The following is a 23622-nucleotide window of genomic DNA, read 5'->3' as shown; positions in this document are numbered from 1 at the left end:
TTTGAAAGAGGGCTACAGGATACCACCCTGCGGGTCAGTCAGAGCAGGACTTTGGGGCAAAGGTCTGTCCAGGGCCCAACTCAGAAGAATGAACAAGAGGGTCTTCCAAATGCAGCAGGGCCTGCTTGCCACATTTTGAAATTAAACAAAGCAATACATGTTAACACTTTAAAATAAAAGTGGGGGCAGTCCAAACTCTAAAATGTCCTAACACCGATCCCAGTAGCCTTTACCAGTTTTCAGAGTAAGTGGTCTTTCTTGAATTAGAGATCAAGGAGGCAACAACATATTACCTAGAATTCTTTTAATAATTGCTGCTTTTAAATTATTTACAGCCAATTTCTTTTTGCAGAAACACTGTCAGAAAACAGGGATAAATTTAACTATTCAACAGAAATCAAAGTAGCCATTTCCTCAGGATCTAGAATTACCATGCCAACAGAAAAAAAAATCTACAAAGGTAGCTGGGAAGTATTTTGGGGCTTAAACTTGACAATGCAGCTGTTTGGGGTGAATGTTTAAATTCAATAAACATCTAATTTTCAGCAACTAAACATGCCCCTTCTATTGAAGTAACCCTGATAGAGAAAAGGAACTATCAGTGGCCAAATTGTGTATTTGCCAAAATTCTTTCAGAAATGTTGCAAAATGAAAATTAAAGCCCGGCATTTCTCCAAGAAAGCACCTTTTCATGGCATCAGCTTTATGATCATACATTGATAGCAAGGCTTCACCACTGATGTGAAAAGGGACAACTAAAGTAACTCTTTATGCATGCCAGGGAATGGACTGGAATGGCCAGGCTTACTCTGTCACACAGATTAATGGGAAATAACTCCGCCCGTCCCATGTCAGCTCTCTGCCTATGGCAGCTGGGGAGCACCCAGATAATGATGTCACTGTGTCCCGACGACTTCCAGGTAATTCCTTGGCATGCCACGAAAGGTTAACGGGCGTCGGCCCTGACAAAGCAAGACAGCACAGACAGGATACAATTGGTTGACTTGTATATGTTGTGCTCTTTCATCCTACTCTTGAGTCTCTTTCAGGGATGCGAGCATCTAAAAGGTGGATGGCAAAGAAGATAGATCTGGCAGCAACATCACAGGCATGGATTGTGCCACTTTATAATTTCAACCTGCCCTTTAAAATCAGTGCCATTTCCAACGGGCAGGAAGCCTTTTACTATGGGGGCATTCTTCAATCCTCTCCAGGCAAGGTGGCAAAAGGTAGACACTGGTGGCAGAGGTGATCAACACCCACATGGGCATGAAGGGGTGCAAGTAGACCAGTCGGCTGAACTGATGATTTGTTTTGAAAAACATGCAAACTCAACACAGTAAAAATAATTAGGTTAGCTCAGAACAACATCACCAGTTTTGATTGTGTGCTAAGTGGACCCCCCACCCACCCTCCTAAATCCTCATCTGGAGGGTTTTAAAAAAACTATTTCCAGTGATTAGGAATGAACTTCTCCCGCCTGTCACTTAACTTTTGCAAAAAGCCATTTTATTTCTCTAGGCTTATATATGTTGTTATGTTAATTATATGTTAATTAATAGGCATTATGAACCAGGAACAAGAGTTGTTCCTGGTTCATAATGCCCATTAACATACCATACACAACTAGATTGTTAACTGCCACATTTAAGATTAAGACTTTTAATATTCAGGGCTTGTTTAGTTTAGCCCACCCAAACAGGAACTGTTTAATCTGAGTTTCTTCATTGGCAGTCCAGCCGTTCTAAGAGAGTAGTAGAGAATGAGCACTTGATAGCCATTGGAAGGGACAGCTTCTGCCAGAGTCCTCAATTTGCAGCATCTGCAATTAAATAAAAAGCAAGCAATTTTAGGCCCTAAAATAGAAGCCATGATAATCCACGCACAATGTGTCAGGCAAAATGGCTTTGTGATCCCACTAGCATAAAGGCCATTATCTCAAAACAGCACCACCGATCCTTCTCACAGTTTACTTGCTCACAGAGATATGCAGGAAGGGCAAAAATAGCCCAACAGGTTAAACACTCAAACTGCAAGCAAACAGAATCTGTACCACTCTTTGTTGATATGCATTACAAGAAAACAGAGTTTATACCTTCTTACAGCCACATGAGGAGCTGGGGAAGGGTTTTGCAGTTTACTTGAACAAAATGAACTCTGTCACACTATTCCTGGATTTAACTTCAGGCAAAGAATGCATTCTCTGAGGAGTTCTTGCTAAACTGAAATTGTAGTAGCAGTTCTAGAGTAATTCAAGAAGAGAGCCATGATGGTAGCAAGGCTATCAAACTGAGATACGGTAGGTACTAAACAACATGTGAGGAGTAAAATCCAGAGGCAAATTCATCTTCTTGGATTAAAAACAAGCACATCACAATATATTAACTGCTTTATTTCTGAGCACCAATGATTTATCCTGAACAAGGTATTCAGACTACCAAAATTACCATATTTACAAAGTTGGGATTCTGAAAATTTGAGATTGAACTACTGAATTTTCCACTGTGTTTGAGGTATCGTCCTTTCAAAGCCATCCATTTCAAGAGATTTAACTCTGCCAAATACTCATCAAGCCTAGATTATCAGCAGGCCAATGGGATTTATCAGTGCAGAGTAGAGGTTATTGGTATTTTCCATCCTCTGAATCTGGGACCAAGATGACAATCCTCTGAACACATGGAAAGCTTTATTCTTTCCATCCTTCAAGAAAATTAGTGACAGCCCAAAGTTGACAATAGCTTAGAGGTTTAACATTTTATATACTGTACTCTACAGTACTGAGTTATGCTTTCCTAAAGAATGTGGACAAAATGTGACACAAACACGAGTCCTGCTAGGTAATTCTTTTCTAGATGATTAAATTTTATAATCTGAAAAAGGGAAAAAGGAGAAAAAGAAGGGATGTTTGAATTGCTGTTCTAAAAACAGCGTGCCTAATGGGGCATTTTAAAATGCAGAACTACTCTAAGGTACTTTCAACTGCACCATGACTCCACCCAGCTGCTTATCACCTTGATTAATACATTAATGCATTTCACTTCCTTTCACTGAACCAGAGCAGAAGGTGATTTGTGCACACACATCAGAAGGCAAGCTAAAGGGCACTTTGCAGAATTTGAAACTGGTTATAAAAATTTGGAGAGGTTTTAAGAGGTCTTATGAATCAACAAGTAGGTCAGGCTGGCTCTGATTTCACCTTTACCCAGCTTCAGATCAGAGGTTTCTCCCTCTAGTCTTTCTCTGTTTTAAAAGCCACTTCTCACCGTCAGGAAGGTGGTCCTATTTATGTTTCCTGTTTATACTGTTTCCTATTTATACCAGGCTCCTGCTTCCTTTCTTTGACCAGGCCTGCATATACGGTACCTCAAATATTTGCTCATAGCATTTCCCAGTTCTTCCTATAAAGCTATTGTCAAGAAAGATGGGATAATTTCATATTAGAAAGCAGAACTCATGTTCTTCCACCTCTTCATTGCCATGATCTCCTCCAGGTGGACAAGGAAAGGAATGCGTCCCTTGACATGAAGCATGTTCAGAATTAGTCATTGGCCTGGGGCAAATAAAAAATATTTCCAGGCTCCATTTTTGTTAGCTGCTCCAACAGAGTAGAAGGGAAAAGGCAGGGCACTACAACAGAGGCTGCAACATGGAGCTCCATCTCACAATAACCTAAAGAGTGACAAATTTAGAGAGGGCACACCCCTATTTCAAATTAAAACCTTTGGGCAGCACTTTGCTTGCCACACCAAGAGTGGTGGCTGGCTTCTGCAGATCCTTCCTATCCCCCTAGCCTTAAGGAAAAGCTTAGATTAAGTAGAGCAGGACTACTTAACTCCCACAATTTTTATTATAAAAAGTGAATGTACCCCCAGAGGTATTTTTAACATGAATGTTGCTGAGCAACTTAAAAAGTAGGAACATATTCATATTTGCCAGCTGGCTGCATTTCCAGCCTGCAATTTGTTTATTTTAATCAGCCTGTTTTTATTACTTATGTAAGTTGGATAGGAGGGACGTGGGTGGCGCTGTGGGTTAAACCAGAGCCTAGGGCTTGCTGATCAGTAGGTTGGCAGTTCGAATCCCCACAACAGGGTGAGCTCCCATTGCTCGGTCCCTACTCCTGCCAACCTAGCAGTTCGAAAGCACGTCAAAGTGCAAGTAGATAAATACAGTGGGAAGGTAAACATCGTTTCTGTGTGCTGCTCTGGTTCGCCAGAAGCAGCTTAGTCATGCAGGCCATATGACCTGGAAGCTGTACGCCAGCTCCCTCGGCCAATAAAGCGAGATGAGCGCCGCAACCTCAGAGTTGGTCACGACTGGACCTAATGGTCAGGGGTCCCCTTTACCTTTAAGTTGGATAGATGGAGTGCTCTGTCCATCCTCTATCAGCCACTCATGAGCAAACAGCAGGAAAATATGCATTACTGCAGATTCTCTTGGATAGTTCAACACTCTGGACCATAATGATAATTAGCACCAGAGGAGCTGCCAAAACCTGGAGGGCCACACTTCCCCACCCCTGTCTTCATCAGGCAAAATGGGGCTAGGGAAGGGAGGGGGAACTAAGCATTTTTTTTTCAGCTGAAGGGAACCATGTTGGGGAAGGCTAGATTACGCACATGATAATTAAAGGGTGTGAAGGATAATGTATCCATATTAAGTGATAGTCATTTTTTCAGACAAAGCAGGAAGTCTTGCATAAGGAATTATTATAGATATGTGTACACACACATGAGAATTTCTCTGTTTTTTCTGTTGTTTATGTAGCACTGCCTCTACCCTCGCCTCTACTCCCAGCACAGAGAGGGCACAGCCGGGAAAAACTTGCTAGCCGCTGCAGAAAGCTACAGCATGTAGCCACCAATTTAGTTACTGCAGCTGCCACCATATTTATTAGTCTTGCATGAAAAAGAGCACATTCACACATTTTCCATGGAAAGAAGTCCAGAAACAGAAGAATGGAAAGACCTTCACACTTCTCCTTGTATCCACAACCCTTAAGAGGGAAGGGGCATTTTGTCACCACAGGGATAGAACAACGGGTGGGGGAGAGGAATGCTGAGTTGCTCAGCCACTTCACCCGGGAAGGGGACAAAAATAATTCCATGCAAATACATTCCTGGTTGTTACTGCACATGAGAACTGAAGGAGAGGAGACTTTGTAAACCTAATGCAGCTGTTCACCACAAAGCTGCCATTGAATTTAGCAGGAGGGGATACTGAAAACCCCCACAACTGTTTTGGGCTCACTTAAATACCAGATACTATTTATGTTCCCAGACGGGCTTCTTCCAAAGCACTACTAAACTTGTATTTCAAGGCAGCTGCTTGTCAGGAGGCAGAGGCAAACAGTGCCATCTCTTGTCCAGTTAGACTAGAGCAAAACTAAAACTCTTCATTCAACATTCCCATTCATATATGTGATCAATGGGCAAAATGCAGCTGAACTAACAGGGGCCCAGCCATGGCTGTCTTAGTTATGTGTGAACCTGGCTTCATGGTTTGTCTTACACCAAATTCACAAGACTGTGTTCTGTTTCTCCTATGACTTACCACTTGCTGCTTGCCTGGGAGAGATAAGCCTGATTTTAGATTTAACACTAAGCCAGGGTGGGGAACCTCAGACTAAAATGCAACCCCCCAGACCTCTCTGGCCCTCAGAATTCTTCCCTTCCTTGGCCCTGCTTTGCACCTGGAGTGTTTTTGCCAGGCTGGAATGTGATACTGAGCTGTGATGATGCCTCTTGCTTGTCTGCATGGAATATAGAGAGGGGTATGCAAGGGGATATAGAAAGTAGCTTACTGTACTAAGGTCAAATTTACATTCGTTGCTCTGGCTCCACCCTCCTAGCAAGAGCCAAGGGGCCAAACTAAAGTGGCATAGGAGCTCATGGTCCAATGTAGACTATGGATACAGTTCCAGCGTCACTTACTGTTCTTCCATGGTAGGACATGTGGCAGGGACCTGGGAGCCCGTAGTCCTGAAGCTAGGTGGTTCTTATGTCCCACAGCTGGGCTTGATCCAGAACTGTGGGGCAGGGGGGAGAAGGAATGAAAAATTAATGTGTTCCTTTTTATTTCACACGCGTGAAGTAACTTAGAAACATACGCAATCCATTAAGAAGCAAACCAAACCACACAAGCACCATCATGAATTCTAGCATACAGGCCACTCCTGCAGCACCTGCTCTAAAATATGTATTTGAAAAAACAGACTTGCCGGTGCCATCTACTACGCACTTACAGTAATCCTTTGGGCAGTATCATTCCCATATCAGAGAGGGAGAATTAAGGCTGAGAGAGTGGCTTGTTGAAGGTCACTCAGTGAATACATAGCGGAGAAGTCCATTGGAAGCTTCCAGATAATAGATCACACCTAATAATTTCACAAGGAGAAGGGGACGACAGAGGACGAGATGGTTGGACTGTGTTCTCGAAGCCACCAACATGAGTCTGACCAAACTGCGGGAGGCAGTGGAAGACAGGAGTGCCTGGCGTGCTATGGCCCATGGGGTCACGAAGAGTCGGACACGACTAAACAATTTCACTGCAATTTCACTCTGATATCGCAATAGTGTTAAGCAAAAGGGTAACAAATAAAACCCTGGTCTTTGGCACTTGAAATTTATACTGTATTTGTAATCTGTTTTTTAACATTTTTTTATTCATTTAAGCTGTCCTGGTGAAGGGAAAGGAAGAAGTTAAAAATAATTATGATAAATAATTAGCCTGGGTGCAGGCTAAGAAACTCAAACTAAAAAAATGGAAGGCACTGTGGAAGGTTCCTGGGTCCATGATTTGGGGGAGATGTCCTGCTCTAGACAGCATCGCACTTCCCTTGAAACAACAGATTTGTAGCTTGGGACTTGTCCTGAAGCCACCCACCTATGTCACTGGAAGCTTAGGCGGCTTGAGCTTTGCTTGGTTTGCCAGCTAAGGCCTTCCTTGAACAGCTATAGCTTAGTTATCCATGCCCTGAGAAATTCCAGCCTGGACTACCACAATTCACTCTACATGGCACTACCCTTGAAAACAGTCTGGAGGTTGCAAGTGGTGCAAAATGCAGCAGACAGAGCGTTAATGGGTGCGGCTGATGGTCTGCATATGTTACCTATTTGAGGCAACTTCTTTGGGTGCCGACTGTCTTCTGGGCCTGATGTAAGGTGCCTATGATGAGAAGGCCCTGAAAGATTTCATTCCAGACATCTGAAAGAATGTCCTTTCACATCGACCTGCCTGTGCTTTACGAGTTTTATGGGGGGGGGGCATTTTTGGTGTCTCCCTGCCCAACGAGGTTCGTGGTGTGGGGGCCCATGGGAGGGCTTTCTCTGTGGCAGCTCCATTTCTCTGGAACGACCTCCCCTCTGAGGTCCATCTCACCTCAACACGTTTTGCAGTGAAGAAGCACAGACCACTTTGGACAGGCTTCTAGACAGGGATGAGGTGCGCTGAGAGTGCTTTGATTTAACTGCTGCTTTGTAGTTTTATTGTTCTGTGATTTTTTGTGTTAAATATATTGTTGCTGTATTTTGTTTTAGCTTCATGTTGTTAATTGAAAGTGTATGCATTTTTTGCCCCGGGGCCTTTGGGTGGTGAAGGGCAGATTATAAATGCTCTTTTCACTCTTCAGGCTAAGATAAAGTGCAGTAAACAAAGTAAAAGCTCTAGTCACTGAAATAACAAGGTTTAAAACAGTGAAAAGCAACTTGTTAATTAGTCTTGAAACACATTCATGCTGAGTGTTTGTTATGTGTTTAAAAGGGACAAAGATAAAAACCACTTGCTGCTTATCCACAGTTAATACAATGGAAGGAGTCAGTTTATAAGGCTGAGACAGACCAGACATTACTCCTGGTTTTCCACCTTTAAATTGTGATTATACTTTGCAGGTGACAATATTATTTCCAACTCTGAGCACTAATAGTCTACAGATTCCCAGTTGCTAAAATGATTATTTGTGAGGGGTCATGACAAACTAAACATGCTGCCAGGGTTTGTTTGTTTTTTAATACAGCTGCCTAGCAGTAGGTCTTTTAGCACTGCAACTGAAACAATGCTAGGGAGAAGGAGATGCAGGGAACCGCCTACCTACCACAGCCCATTATGACTAGGGACCGTCAGACTCAGAAGATGGAGAGTAATGCCACTATAAGGTACTGGATCTACAACATAATGCAGTTCTCACGCCAAGGAGGAGCATCCCCCAAGGCTCATTGCTAGGAAACAGTAGAAAGTTTTCCCAGGGATCAAAAAATTGCCTGGCAGTGGTTATCAATCAAGACTTCTGGTTGTTGTTAGGACTGCTCTCTCAAAAGGTGCATTCTTGTCTCAGAGACTATACCCCCACAAGTCCAAGTTGGGGGGTTGTTCCAGCAATTGTGCTGTGCTCCTGTGGTGCTTGGAGTGCAGCACAAAAAACCCAGCTCAAAGCTGTAGAGGGGGGCAGATCATCCCTAGTGGGGCTTGTTAGCTGAATCCCACCCTGGATTCGAACATGTCTCAAGTAGCTGCTTTGGCTAGGAGTGCTTATGTCCAAGCTTAGATTAGTTTGCCAGTTGTGGCTGTTCCTGGGTCAATATAGCATGGCCTCAGCAGTCCATGTTCCAATGCCCTCCCACTTGGACTACTGCATTGCCCTCTGAGTGCCATCTGTGTGACCGGAAGGCAGCTATTGTAACCCTAATTGGATTGGAGGGTGAGGGTTCCTCTTGTGCCTGGGAGTTTATAACTCACCCACTAGGAAGCACCTTGAGGCTAAGTCATGGTTCACTGCAAGTTCCTGGTTGGAGACCCTGATGTTGGGAAAGATGGAGGGCACTAGGAGAAGGGGACGTCAGAGGACAAGATGGTTGGACAGTGTTCTCGAAGCTACGAACATGAGTTTGACCAAACTGCGGGAGGCAGTGCAAGACAGGAGTGCCTGGCGTGCTCTGGTCCATGGGGTCACGAAGAGTCGGACACAACTAAACGACTAAACAACAACAACAAACATGCAATTGTGCTGCTTGTTAGTGGGCAGGATGTCCAGAAGCTTCCACAGTAATCCAGTTAGCTATAATCCAGTATTCCCCAACCTGGCATCCCCCAGAAGCTTTGGACTACAACTCCCATCTGACACAGACTGGGGAAGATTGAGCTGTGTGTGCGAGTGTTTGGGGGGGGCAGGGCAGACAGCAAGAAAAGCTTACATGAAACAAGCCTCAGCATCACGAGAGCTGTCATCCTGCCAACTCATCAAAACTCTCCCTCATGTGTTAAACCTATGCAAAGATCTGAAGGAGGTATATCCCCCCCACAAGTGTAAGCTAGCTGACATTGTTCATGGTAACTTCCCAAACATTCTTTTTTTAAAAAAGAATTATTTCTCTGTCCACAACAAACAATCGCAAAGGAAGGAAAAGATGAATATGACCTTCATCTTGGCAGTGCCAGATAACCCAACTTTACCTGCTTGCCTCACCATGGTGGCTTGTGCCCCAAATGAAGACAGAGTTCGATTGGCTTGCTACGTCTGTCAAGGAAAACAAAAATATTACTGAAGCCACACATGAGAAGCACGGAATGCAGTGCTGCCTGAGCAAACACAGCTATTTAATTTAGTCATTTACCTCAAGTTGTACAACATGTTTTCTTCCCATCACAGGTGATGGAAAATAATAGCTGGGGCAGAACAGGTGTTTGAAAAAAGCATTCCTTCTTACTAAGATCATTACAGTTTCAGGAGGGGACAGGCCCTTGGTCTTGCAGATATTCTAGCGAAGTATCAGAAACACAAGAGTCTCACCTCTGTCCCAGTCTTCTTCGCATGGAGGAGATTGCCAGGAGCTGACCACATTAACCTCTCTTCTGCGGCTATCCCCATGGCTTGCTAAATGAAAGAAGTTTCTTTGTGAGAAAAAACATTTTATGAAGTTCCTAACGCAGTGCTGGGCACCAAGCCTGCCTTTTCTAGAACACCACAGCCCTTCCTTGGCTACGTGCGTGACAGAAATACGGACCTAATTTCCAAACACCCTGATCTTAATCTGCCCAATTCTTTAATGACCAAGCACAGATAACATTTTTAAGCAGCAAAGCTGTGGTGGGTGGCAGGAGTCTAACAAGATGTCGGCCAGAATTATGCCCGTGCTGGCCCTGTAAGGCCAAGTCTTCTTCGATTAGGGGTTTGAACCCAGCTTTGGGTTCAAAGCTGTCCAAGCTGTATTGGTTCTTTTATATCTTGTCCATCTTTGCATAGCCAAACTTGCCTGCTGGAGAAGAGACTTCAAACATCTAGTGAACAGGAGCCGTGAGTTACCCACAATTTTTATGACCCTGGCCCTTCTTGTCTCGTATTAACTCAAATGCCAAGTAGGTTTCATCTTAATGTGAGTAATTTTTGATACAATATTCAACAATAAAAGTCACTAGCCTGATGAAGCCAGGTGCTGAAAAAGCTTGCATGCTCAGCAAGAAAAAAAAATATTCTACCCAAATCACAATCAAACAGGCACCACAAACATGCGTTATAGATTCAAAAAGGAATTATAGAAGACTGAGAGCAATCCCTTTGAAATGTTAAAAGTCAAGGTAAGAGGCAGCTGCCAGCCATTAATTCATACTGAAAAATTTCTTACCAATGTCTTGCTCAATGCACCTTTTGTCATCACAGCTTGATATGTGTTGACTGATCTCTCCTCTGGGGACCTGATGACGGGCATTAAATGGGCATGTGACCAGTTGCTGCACTAAATCAGGATGGTTCTAGAAAACAAAGACATGGCTCTCTTATTTTAAAGCTATGCAATACAGAACTATCAAACTATATACAGTACGTATATTTCAGACAACCCTGATTATGTGCATGGCAAAAGGTATTAGCTGTAGAACAAGTACACAATAGGCTCACTGAAAACAAACATGCAAATCAACTAGGAAATCAGGAGTTCTGCCCTAGCAGCTTGAAGTCTTGATTTGTGTATGCATGCTGTGAAAGGTCAGTGGTGTTTTTCTTTCCACAAAGAGTTAATTATTTTATTGTAAAGAGGTTAAATAATCAGGCTAGCTGGGTATCAGTTAACCAATGCCTTAACTAACAGCATATATGTTACTTAAAGACAGCAGCATGGTCCACTGCAGTTTTTCTCTTCACAAAGCAGGTGGCTTTGTCTAAGCTTGTGAGCAAGGGCTTCCCCTGGAGAAATGGGGTAGGAGAAAAGCCTGCTTTCAAGCAAAGTTAGAAACAAGGGCTTTTTCAGAAAAAGTGTCAGCAAGAGTTGCTTAGACATGCAAGCACTCTCATGGTTAGTCTGCTGGGCTGGGTTTGGACATGGAAACAAAACACTGCTTCGCATTATGCACAAACCAGGCCTTTACAGCTGAGAAATATCCACCTTTCCACTGGGCCTGACCAAAACGTCCTTAGTTTGTGTAAGATGAATTTTATCAAATAAAGGACATTTAAAAAAAAGACTAAGTGTGGAGATAGACTGAAACCTCCCTCCCATTAAGTGCACACCAGCCATCTGACCTGATGCTCATTTTTTCCAGTTAACTCCAGAACTACATAATGCGTAGAGAAATGTTGCCCCTACAATACTTGGTATTGTAAAGGGACCCCTGACCATTAGCTCCAGTCGTGGCTGACTCTGGGGTTGCGGCGCTCATCTTGCGTTATTGGCCGAGGGAGCCGGCATACAGCTTCCGGGTCATCTGGCCAGCATGTCAGAGCCACTTCTGGTGAACCAGAGCAGCACACGGAAACACCGTTTACCTTCCGGCCAGAGCGGTGCCTATTTATCTACTTGCACTTTGATGTGCTTTCGAACTGCTAGGTTGGCAGAAGCAGGGACCGAGCAATGGGAGCTCACCCCATTGCGGGGATTCGAACCGCTGACCTTCTGATTGGCAAGCCCTAGGCTCTGTGGTTTAACCCACAGCGCCACCCGCGTCCACAATACTTGGTACTAGGATATATATACCTTTCCATTGCAAGGTGGACTCTCCTTGCTTGGAGGGTTTTAAGCAGAGATTGTATGGCCATCTGTCATAAATGGTTTGGGCTAGATGACCTTCAGGGTCTGTTCCAACTATACACTTGGGTGATTCAGTGCAAAGAGTAATAGAACTGACACATCCCAAGTGTCAACAAGCATACAGACAGAGGTGATCCAGCTGACACAGTATACTTGGACTTCCAAAAAGCTTTTCAACAAAGCTTTCAAAGACTCATGAGTCCGCTTAGCTCAATCAGAAACTGGTTAGATAACAGGAATGTGGAAAGTAGGAGTGCCCCAGGTGGGGCTGGATGATATCTGGTTTCCAACATTGTAAAACCACATTTACTCAAGTTTAATGGGCCATTGAATCTAATGCGCACCTTAATTTTTGCAACATAATTTGGCCAAAAAAGGTGAGCATTAGATTCAAGTAAATATGGTGTATCACCAGCTAACCATTGCAATACAGTGATGTATCATGATGTCTGAAATAACCCTGAAAAAGGTTGAAAAAGTGGCTGAGCTGTGGAGGGAGGGAGGGACCAGGAAGAAAGGAAGGTGGCTGCCCACTCCCTCCGCAGCCCAGCCCTGGCCCTGGCAGAGGGAGCCTGAGAAGGTGCTCTGTCTTCTGCTTGCCCCCACGTTTCCCTTCATCCGAGCAAGTGGGGTGGGCTGCCTCTTTCCAGGGCCGTAACAAGCCCTGCTGGCGCCGTGTGTGCGTGTGTGTGTGTGTGCTTGCTTGCTAGGGTGCAGGGCACGCTGTGGGGCTAGGTGCACGCCGAAGCAACTGTGTCCTGAGGGCGCCCGAGAGGAACGCGCGCATGCCCAGTAGTGCCTGAAAAAGCAGTGTGGGGTTTGCTGCCGGAGCAGCTGTGTCCCTCCCGGGCACCCTCCAGCTAGATTGGATATTGGCCTGATTCAACAAGCTCTTCTTTTATTCTTAGGTTAAGTCAACTATTGGGGCCCAGGTGGCGCTGTGGGTTAAACCACTGAGCCTAGGGCTTGCTGATCAGAAGGTCGGCGGTTCGAATCCCTGTGATGCGGTGAGCTCCCGTTGCTTGGTCCCAGCTCCTGCCAACCTAGCAGTTCGAAAGCACGTCAAAATGCAAGTAGATAAATAGGAACCGCTACAGCGGGAAGGTAAACGGCGTTTCCATGTGCTGCTCTGGTTGGCCAGAAGCGGCTTTGTCATGCTGGCCACATGACCTGGACGCTATACGCCGGCTCCCTCGGCCAATAATGCGAGATGAGCGCGCAACCCCAGAGTCGGTCACGACTGGACCTAATGGTCAGGGGTCCCTTTACCTTTACCTTAAGTCAACTATAAAGCAACAAGATACAGGCTCCACACACTCAATAACAGAATCTACATTTCCTACCTTACGACACTTGACAAGGTGGTAGGGGAACCTACATGCCCTGATTTTATGATTCTTGTCATATGGACACTGTATTAGTTTATCAGGATCTGAAGCATCAACTAGAAAAAAACAACAAAGATGGAAGCATTCTTTGTGGTCTAAAGGATGTATCACAGTTAAAAAGTGGGAACATATTAACATATTGAAATTAATCAGATAACTGAGAAAAGCTATTGGTTCTCAGTATTCCATAACCGCAGAATTACTTCAGGTTTAGTGTCTAATTACACCCACTTGAAAGATTTAGATGATTAGGATACTAAACAAAGAAAATGTAGTCAGTGGTGCAAGACTGCTGTAGACGTTAATGAGCACATTTATGAAAGAAAGCGCAAGTTCCAAGGAACTGAATCCCTGAAGCTACTCAATTAGGCAGTCCAATTAAAAGAGTTCTTCAAGGAAATTGAAGAGGTATGGCTACATTTCCCCCAATGGTCTCATAAGACAAGTGGGTCTTGGTTTGAGTGCCTTTGTATTAAGACTTTGCTACAGAGCATCATATTGCAGATTTCGCGGGTTCCTCTGCGTTTCATTTCAAAAAACATGAAAAACCTATTTCTGGTCTTTACAGTTATGAAAGAAGCCCACACGGAGTTTGGCAATAGTTTTACATTTGTCAAAACCAGAAGGGGTTGGAGAAGCCTCTTAGTAGGTCTGGAGATGGTCTTTTATTCATCAGGTGTAAACTGCTTTCCTTTCCTTCTACAGTATATCACTATTACCATCAATATGCTCTATGAACTAAATCTCACCGGTGGCCAAAGTGCCACCCAGTGCTGAATCTCCCCAACTGCACTGAGAAATAACTACCAAATCTAGTAGGAAGATAAAAAATAAAACATGCTCATAACATATTGTATATTGCTAAGTAAATGTATGCTGTGCTTAAGTATAAATCATTTATCCAACAGCAGAGTTTTGTATGGATCACAATGTTTTATTGCTGCATTTTGTCCTTTAGGGAGCTTCACAGCTGAATATTTGAAACAGTCTCCTACACAGAGTCAAAATTCTGTGGAATGGTTATGAGCACAACAATAAGAAAGGAAAAAAATGGTACTTGCCATAGTTGTCTTCCATTTCCAGATTAGAGAAACTGATGGAATTTTGTGCAAAGCTATGGTAACTATGCTGCTGAGTCTCTGAGACATAATATCTGCCCTAAAGACCAGAAACCAGAAGTTAACAAAAATCATTTTGGTTAAGAAGCAAACTCGGTCATAGAGATTAGATGTACATAAACTAGTCTCATATATATGGAGCAGTTATTTCCCTTCAATTTTCTCTCGATTCTAAAAGCTCATGAATGACTGTACCAAAAAGCAAACGTGTAATCTCCTTTCTGCATACACACTTTTATAGCACATTCCCACAAGAGACAGAAAAGCACCTGGCTAATGCTACGAAAAAACAGGGGAAATTTAAAAAAAATACATACACCTTATTGCTTTATTGAGTTTTCATAATGGTAATACAGAAACCCATCTTCCCTACAAATAACAAAAATAATTAGTATTTCCTTCCTAATGGGCTTACTTGTTTTTCTTCACTTTGCACAAAAAGACAGTATTTTTGAGGCAATTATTTTAGATATACTTTTGCCAAAGCTGGCATTACAGGCCACCAGTCTTCCCTAAAACATTGGGATTTCTCAATTTCCTGTCTAATCACCATCATAATCATTTAAATGCTGCCCACCTGGCTGGGCTACTCCAGGCACTCTGGGTGGATTCAAACAAATTACAACACAGCAAGGTATTAAAAATTAATTAAAACATTTAAATCTCCCTATTCAGGGCTGCCTTCAGATGTCTTCTAAAAGTCAGATAGAGGTTTATTTCCTTAACATCTGATGGGAGGGCAGGTGCAACTACTGAGAAGGCTGTGTTAATTTGTGTATACGAGGGCTTGTGCACACACCAGATTTCACCTTGTTTCCCCCCATCACACCACGATCTGTTTTTCAACTCAGTGGGGTTTGCAATGGGGATATGATGGTGTAGGGCTGTAGCAATGGAAGACACAGAAGCCCCACTTCCTAGGAGCTAAACGTGTTTTAAAAAAACCCCACAGCTGCAGCTTTTGTAAAGCTTCCCTGCCTGGTAGCAAGTCTTACTTGCCATGCAATAATATGATCTACTATTATGAAAGACAGTTTAAATGGGGTGGGTGTTTACACTGAATGCACAGCCAATGTCTGCAGTACACTTACCAAGATTGGGTTGCAAATTGTTAGTGTGGAAAACCTCACTTTCAAATCATTTTCATGAACAGACAATTCTCACCCACATGGTTTAACAATTAAGCTATATGAACAAGGCGTACAGAAAATTGCAACTCTTCTGTGTTCTGCAATTTTTCGGGGTGGGGACAGCAAGTGGGATGCTTACTTAAAGTATAGGTATTCTACCCCAGTTAAGTTAGCAAAGATGTACCACACACATGATAATAAGTGTTGGAAATGTAAAGAAAGAGAAGGGACGTTTTATTATATGTGGTGGACTTGCCCCAAGGTAAAAGACTTCTGGGATAAGATTTATAACGAATTAAAGAAAATGTTTAAAAATACGTTCATTAAGAAACCAGAGGCCTTTTTGTTGGGGATTTGGGGGGGGGGGGAGATACCAAAGAAAGAGGTTACGGTTTTTTTGTATGCCACAACAGCAGCGAGAATGCTGATAGCACAGAAGTGGAAGACACAGGAGATACCTTCAGTGGAAGAATGGCAAATGAAAATGTTGGACTATATGGAACTGGCTGATCTGACCGGAAGACTCCGTGACCAGGGGGAGAAAGCGACAGAAGAAGAATGGTCAAGTTTTAAGAGTTATTTGAAGAAATATAGTATTGTAATTGATTAAGAAGATAGGGATTTTTGAATGTTACTAGGAATTGCAGCGTAGTATGAAAGTAAAGTGAAGAAAGATAGAGGACGAATATATTTACAGAATATTAGAAAAGAGGAGTGAGATATAGTAACCTTAGAAATGGATAATGAGCTAGAATTGCTATATGTGATTAATAGTGAATCGCAGCGAGTAGGGAGCAGAGGAAGTCGTAGTAAGAAGATTAGAATAAAGATTTAGAATTGTGATATTTTTCTTTTCTTTTTTCTTTTTTCTGTTTTGTATTTGTGTGTATATGTATTCTTCTACTTGTTTTTGTTATTGTATTGTTACTTTATTAATGTTAAAAAGAATAAAATTTTTTGAAAAAAATAAATAAAGTATAGGTATTCTAGCAAAGAAGGTAACATTCTACTGGAGAATGTGTGAGTCATCACACATTGTGCTCGAGTTCCTCAACTTATTTAAGCCCAATACCACTAGCACTGTAGAAAGTCTGGACATCTAAATATCAGTGGCATCGGAATGTACACATTTCTAATGTTCATCAAAATCAAGATGGGACAACACTCAAGTTGCATTACTGATAATGGAAAATGTTATGCTACTAGTACCAAATATTTTAAAGTTACCTCAGTTATGTAAACTCAACATACACCTTAGAGAAAGCTGGAAAATTTGATCAAAGAGGCACTAAGCTGCCAAAGTCCTGCTCTGCCCTGGCAGCATAATCACCAATATTCTTTAAAACTGTTTAAAATACTGTATACAGTACCTTGTGACTCATTGTTGGTCTCTGTTTTCTGCTCAGTCTGAATTTGGAGTATTATTCTATTCCTAGCACGGCTGGGACAATCGGGAACAAAAAGAAAAGCACAGACAAAAAAACAAACATGTATGTTCATCTATTAACTTTTTAAAAGCTGACAATGCACAGAGGGAGAGCCCAGTCTGAGGCACACAATTTCTTTTTCTATTCAAGACTAATTATTACAGCAGGTGTGTTGCTGAACTACCAGCCTGAGCAAGTATGGGCAATGGTCAGGGTAATAGGAAGGCCTAAGAGCCAATTCCTAGGGTAGGGGCTGAGGTCCCTTTGTACTGTACCAATAAAATATTTGAGGGGGCTGGGACCCACGAAGTTGAAGAAAATTCCCATTCAAATGGGGTGTGTGCGCCATGTCATGTGATCGATTATGCAGAGTCCCAATATTTTATTCAAGTAGGCATCCCTGTTTGGAGGACCCAAGGTTACCCAGTCCATTTTTTTTTTACCTTATGTCCTGACAACAATCCTGTGTGATCTGTATGGCACAGGGGCAGCAACTTAAAACACAAGTTACTTGCTGATTGGCCCCTGCCTGGAAAAGGCTTGCACATTACAGGACAGCAGTTCATTTCCATTTCTTTTGAAACGTTTGAGGTATCAGGATAGCCTATTCTAGAGTTATCAACTACTGTAATCTATTTTTCTCAGTGCAATAGGGAACACAAAAGGCAGCTCGTGAGTTTTAGATATAACAATGCAATTATATATATATATATATAAAGAATTAAGAGGAAACCCGTTTTCCCTTTTGCAAGAATAGCAACTGCAGGATTCACTGGGGGGTCCTGGGCCAGTCACTGCATCTCCGCCTAGCCTACTTCACAGGGTTGTTGTGAGATGGAGAGAGCAGGGGAGGCCTGGAGAAAATAAACATGGGCTCTGGGAAGATGGTTATAGCTCTGTGCTTTTAATAATAATTCTCCATCTTAGTTCCACCCCCCCCCCCTTTTCATGATTTTCCCTCTCTGACAAAACCACCTTTTTGTTCATATACAGAAATTCTACCCGGCCCTTTTAGCGCCCTTGCACCTCTTTACAGGGTCTCCCTCCCAAGGTGGCTTACAAAACAACTACACTACAGTATTATGACAACATTAAGGAAAATACCCCCCCCCCCCCGCCGCCGCCGCCGCCGCCTGCAGGCCCTTGGAAAAGGCGGCTTACCCGCTGGCCTCGCCAGGGAAACGGCGCTCTCCTCCCAAGGCGTGCGCGTTCTCTCCCGCCCTCACCGCGCGTGCGCACTCGCTTCTCTGCCTTCTGCCGCTGCTTTCGAACGCGCGGCTGGTGGCAGGTGCGCGGCGCCAGTTGGGCTCCGCCCCCCGCCGGGCCCTTGCCCTCCAGTGGAACCCGCCAAGCCCCGCCCCCCGGCTTCCCGCGCGAGGCTCTCGGCGCGCCTCGTGACTTGTCCGCCCCGCGAAGCGCTTGGGAACCGGCGAAGGGGGGTTTCCCTGTCGCCCCGAAGCGCCCCGAGCCCTGCGGATGAGGTAAGGTCACTCTTAGGAGTCCAAGTGGGGCGATCTGGATGTGTCATGTGAGGGATAAAGACGTTTTTTCTGAGGATATGGACAAGGGTGCCAAGGGTTTGTTGGAACAGTCTTACACATGTTTATCAGGAATAAATTGCATTGAAGACTTAGAATTCTGAGGAAACGTGCATAGAATTGTTCTGTAAGTGGACAAAAGCCTTGGACATAAGTACTGTAAAATACTGTAAAGTACTGCCACACGTATATAGAAGAGTTATTTTGTACTCTTCTTAGAACAGAAGGGAAAGCAGGTCCATCTGTCTTCTCACCTGCACCTTTTTTTTCTTTAAACTTCTTTGTGTGTGAAGCTGTCTTTTTAGTTTACTGCAGGGGTCCCCAGGGGGCCAGATGCGGCCCAATCGCCTTCTAAATCCAGCCCGCAAACGGTCCAGGAATCAGCATGTTTTTACATGAGTAGAAAGTGTCCTTTTATTTAAAATGCATCTCTGGGTTATTTGTGGGGCATAGGAATTCATTCATATTTTTTTTTCAAAATATAGTCCGGCCCCCCACAAGGTCTGAGGGATAGTGGACTGGCCCCCTGCTGAAAAAGTTTGCTGACCCCTGTACTGCATGCCCATTCTCTGATTGCTTTGTATAAGAGTATCCCTGCCTCCCATATTTGTTTCAGACACGTCAAAATGCCCGATCCATTTTAAAGCTGTAATAATCACAGTAAGATTGCTTGCACTGTTAGTCAATGGCCCGTAAATGTCATTAACTCACATCTCAAAGAGAGAGAATTTTCAATCAAAGACTTGATGGAGCTTTTCAAGAGAACAGCTCTAACTCAGCCTTCATTCATTACTTTCATTTATTGTGAGGAGGGGCTGTTGGCGTGTAAACTGTTCTGTTCGGTCCTTTGAAAACCTGTCAGTTGAAGGTGAAACTAGCTCAGACACAGTTCACAAGTCTTTGCCCCCGGTTAGAATATGTGGCTTATTTCCTGCTCCTTTTTAGGCTAGTCTCCATCAGTAGAAACTAGCTACAATGATGTAACCATACATTCTATTCAGAATTCTAGCTGTCAGGTCCCACGATTATTATTATTGTAGTGGAGTATTGTGCGTTTGACAGCTGCATTGCACAAAAGACATTCAATGGGTGAATGTTTTAAAGGTCCCAGTATTGGCAAAACAGCTTCTCTTGAATTTTTGCCTGCTTTGCTGCTTTTGAACAACCATTCTAGAGGAAAAAGTAGTAACCATAGTGCCAACATTAGATGACTTGGTAAAATATTCATTTTGTGGTGGGCTTTACACAGGTGGGGGTGGGGTTTGGGTGAGCAGTGAAGGCATAGGTGAGAGATTGAGTAAGATAGGGTTGTCAAGCTTCAAACAGTGAAAATCTGGACAGAAAAGTTGTCGGGCCTTTTTTTTTAAGGCCAAAGTTGTTGAGCTTTTATTAGTTTTGCCCAAAGTTAGAATAACGGAACCTTAGAGTTGGAAAGGTACCCCCAAGGGTCATCTAGTCCAACCCCTGCAATGCAGGAATCTCAGCTAAAGCACCTGTGACAGATGGCCATCCAACTCTGATTGAAAACCCCCAAGGAAGGAGAGTCCACCAGCTTCCGAGGGAGTCCGTTTTACTGTCATTTCACAGCTCTCGCCTTCGGAAAGTTATTCGTGATGTTTAGTCAGACTCTCCTGTAACTTGAATCCATGGATTCGGGTCCTGCCCTCCAAAGCAGGAGAAAACAAGCATTGCTCCCTCCTCCATGTGACAGCCCTTAAGATATTTGAAGATGGCTGTCATATCTCCTCTCAGTCTCCTCTTTTCCATGCTAGATACCCAGCTCCTTCAACCGTTCCTCAAAAAGATTAGTTTCCAGACCCTTGATCATTTTCTTTGCCCTCTGCACATCTTCCAGCTTGTCAACATCCATCATAAATTGTGGTGCCCAGAATTGGACACAGTATTCCAAGTGTGGTCTGACCAAGGCAGAATACATAGCTGCCAAGTTTTCCCTTTTCTCGCGAGGAAGCCTATTCAGCATAAGGGAAAATCCCTTAAAATAAGGGATAACTTGGCAGCTATGAGAATAGAGTGGTACTATTACTTCCCTTGATCTGGACACTATACTGTACTTCTGTTGATGCAGCCTAGAATAGCATTAGTTTTTTTGCTGCTGCATCACAGTGTTTTGAGGCAAAATTGCTTTTTAAAAATACGGTTTTTGAGCTATTTCTATGGGAAGATGGCATAAACAGCACTGCCTACGTGGACTGCTATAAGTTTGGATTTTTCCACACATTTTCCTGATTTCCACCCAGGCACTGCTGCCAACTGTGGAAAATCTGGATGTATGGCAACCCTAAGTGAGATGTAAATAAGCAGGGGTTGGCGAAGTGGTTGCCAAGTAGGCAAGCTGAGGGAACAGGGGTGGCAGCCCCTAGTTCGGAAAAAAACAAATAAAATGTCATGCATCATTCCTTGGCCTGTCTTTGCACTTTGCACCGAGAACTTTGTACCTTACATAAGGACAAGGAGCAATCTTTTCTGTGCTGTGGAACATCTCATCTGTTAAGTATGCTAACTGACCAGAAGTGGCAGGAATGAAATTGATAGCTTGCTCTGCTTTATTTTCTGAAATCAGCCTTATCACTTCATAATGTCTGTACATTAGGCCAGCTTGCTAATTAAGCCATAATACACTTGCAAGTCTTTCAAGGTGCCACAATCCTCATTTGATGGCTTTTGCTGTAAGAAATCATCTGCTTTTGTGGTTCGAGGCTTTCAAATGCTATGCGTGCTCTGTGCTCTAATGGTCCTGGAGAGGAGCTGCTTTGTAGTCCCTAGGCTGTAGGCTGAGGGCTGTGCCTGCTGGCCCTGAGTCTTTGCAAAAGAAACGGGTCATGAGGAGATATGCCTAATAATTGAAGCCCGGATTATGCTTACCTAATTATATCCATGTTTTCTCGCCTTGGGATTTGTCACCATCTCCTTAAATAATGGATATAGCAAAGTCTAAAGAATGTAAAAAAAACAAAAATAGGTGAAAACATTTAGTCCCGGGTTTCCTAAGGAAAAGAGCATTGGCCCTGGCCAAGTTTCACTGTATGTAAAATAAGGATTAAGTTAAGGCTGAATTCCTTCAGTAGCACCTTAAAGACCAACTAAGTTTATATTTTGGTATGAGCTTTCGTGTGCATGCACACTTCTTCAGATACACTAGAAACAGAAGTGTCAGACCCTATATATATACAGCGGGTGGTGGGGGTGGGTGGGAATGGGAGATGGGCTGATGGGAGTGGTAAACCTGTAGATGGGTGTTAATGGCTGCTGATGGCTGCAATTAGTCCTGGGCTGAGGTGCTAAAGAAAGCTTGATCATGCATAATGAGATAAGAATCCGATATCTCTATTCATCCCAGGTGCTTCCATGGTTTTAAGCTTGGTAATGATTTCCAATTCAGCAACTTCCCTTTCCAGTCTGTTCCTGAAATTTCTCTGTAATAAAACAGCTGCTTTGAGATCTTGTATAGAATGTCCTGGGAGATTGAAGTGTTCTCCTACTGGTTTTTCTGTCTTCTGGTTCCTGATGTCAGATTTATGTCCATTTATCCTTTGGCGTAGGGTTTGGCCTGTTTGTCCAATATAGAGAGCTGAAGGGCACCGTTGGCATTTGATGGCATACACAATGTTAGAAGATGAGCAATTAAATAGTCCTGAGATGGTATGTTGGATGTTGTTGGGGCCAGTAATGATGTTGTCCGGGTGTATGTGGCAGCAAAGTTGGCATCTGGGTTTATTGCAGGCTCTGGTACCAGTGTCCATGTTAAGTCTGGTGGTTGTATTATTGTGGGTGAGGAGTTGTTTAAGATTGGGTGGCTGTCTGTAGGCAATGAAAGGTCTTCCTCCCAGAGCTTGAGAAAGGGAGCTGTCATTGTCCAGGAGAGGCTGTAGATCTCTGATGATGCGTTGTACTGTTTTAACTTGGGAGCTGTATGTGATGACTAGTGGTGTTCTGTTATTTTCTTTTTTGGGTCTGTCTTGCAGCAGGTTCTCCCTAGGTATCAGTCTGGCTCTGTTGATCTGTTGTTTAACTTCATCAGGTGGATATTTTAGTTCTAAAAAGGTTTGCTGTAGATCTCTTAGGTGAGATTCTCTGTCTGTAGAGTTGGAACAGATACGGTTGTAACGTAGGGCCTGGCTGTATACGATGGATTGTTTGGGATGGTAGCTAGAAGCATGTAGATATGTTTGTCGGTCAGTTGGTTTTCTGTATAAGGTGGTGTCTATACGTCCATCCTGTATTTTTATAGTAGTGTCCAAAAAATGTATTTCTTGCATAGATTGGTTCATTGTTAGGTTGATGGTGGGGTGAAAGTCATTGAATGTCTGGTGGAAGGTTTCCAGGGTCTGTTGTCCATGTGTCCAGATAATAAAGATATCGTCAATGTATCGTAGGTACAAGAGAGGTTTGAGTGGGTAGGAGTCTAGGAAACGATGTTCTAAGTCTGCCATGAAGATGTTGGCATACTGTGGGGCCATGCGGGTGCCCATGGCTGTGCCGCTGTTCTGGAGGAACAGGTCATCACCAAATTTGAAGTGGTTGTGGGTAAGGACAAAGTGGCAGAGTTTGGTAGCAAAGTCTGCTGTTGTTTTATCTGAAATGGTGTTCCTTATGGCTTGTAAACCATCATTGTGTGGGATGTTGGTGTATAGAGATTCCACATCCATAGTGGCTAGTATAGTATTGTTAGGAAGATTGTTCAAAGATTGTATCTGAAGAATACAGATTGTATTCTTCAGGTATCTGAAGAAGTGTGCATGCACACGAAAGCTCATACCAAAATATAAACTTAGTTGGTCTTTAAGGTGCTACTGAAGGATTTTTTTTATTTTGAAGCGATCTATGAGTTTATCACACTTACTTGCTTACTCTTGAGTAGAACTGAATGCTCACTCAAAAAATGAGCACCTTTGTAAAATGAGCCAACCTGAAGTGAAACACATTTTTGGAGTGACAGAATGCATAGATAGAAGACAAGTAAGTTTTCTGACGTTTTATTTCACTTAT

At 43.3% G+C, this 23622-nt stretch overlaps 1 protein-coding gene across 1 annotated transcript; it reads right to left on the bottom strand.

The window, feature by feature from the left end:
* Positions 1 to 289: 289 nt before the first annotated feature.
* Positions 290 to 18450, bottom strand: LOC118081444 (gametocyte-specific factor 1-like). The gene is made up of 9 exons (XM_088662780.1): positions 18239 to 18450; positions 17021 to 17091; positions 14464 to 14560; positions 13358 to 13458; positions 10617 to 10743; positions 9785 to 9868; positions 9448 to 9511; positions 5934 to 6028; positions 290 to 1822 (listed from the first exon to the last, which is right to left on the bottom strand). The coding sequence occupies exons 2-9, from the start codon at positions 17030 to 17032 to the stop codon at positions 1809 to 1811; spliced, it is 594 nt and encodes a 197-aa protein (XP_088518906.1). The 5' UTR covers positions 17033 to 17091; positions 18239 to 18450; the 3' UTR covers positions 290 to 1808.
* Positions 18451 to 23622: the final 5172 nt, after the last annotated feature.

Source organism: Zootoca vivipara, chromosome 2 (assembly GCF_965207765.1).
Source record: "Zootoca vivipara chromosome 2, rZooViv2.hap1.1, whole genome shotgun sequence".
Lineage (NCBI taxonomy): Eukaryota > Metazoa > Chordata > Lepidosauria > Squamata > Lacertidae > Zootoca > Zootoca vivipara.
This window is presented reverse-complemented; position numbering and strand designations above follow the sequence as displayed.

Bases quoted from the DNA above. Each gene is read 5' to 3' on its own strand.
- LOC118081444 (XM_088662780.1), bottom strand. The intron at 9,869-10,616 runs GTAAGAAATTTT...TCTTTCATTTAG, and splicing joins GTGCATTGAGCAAGACATTG to CAAGCCATGGGGATAGCCGC. The intron at 6,029-9,447 runs GTAAAGTTGGGT...CCTGCCCCACAG, and splicing joins CACCATGGTGAGGCAAGCAG to TTCTGGATCAAGCCCAGCTG.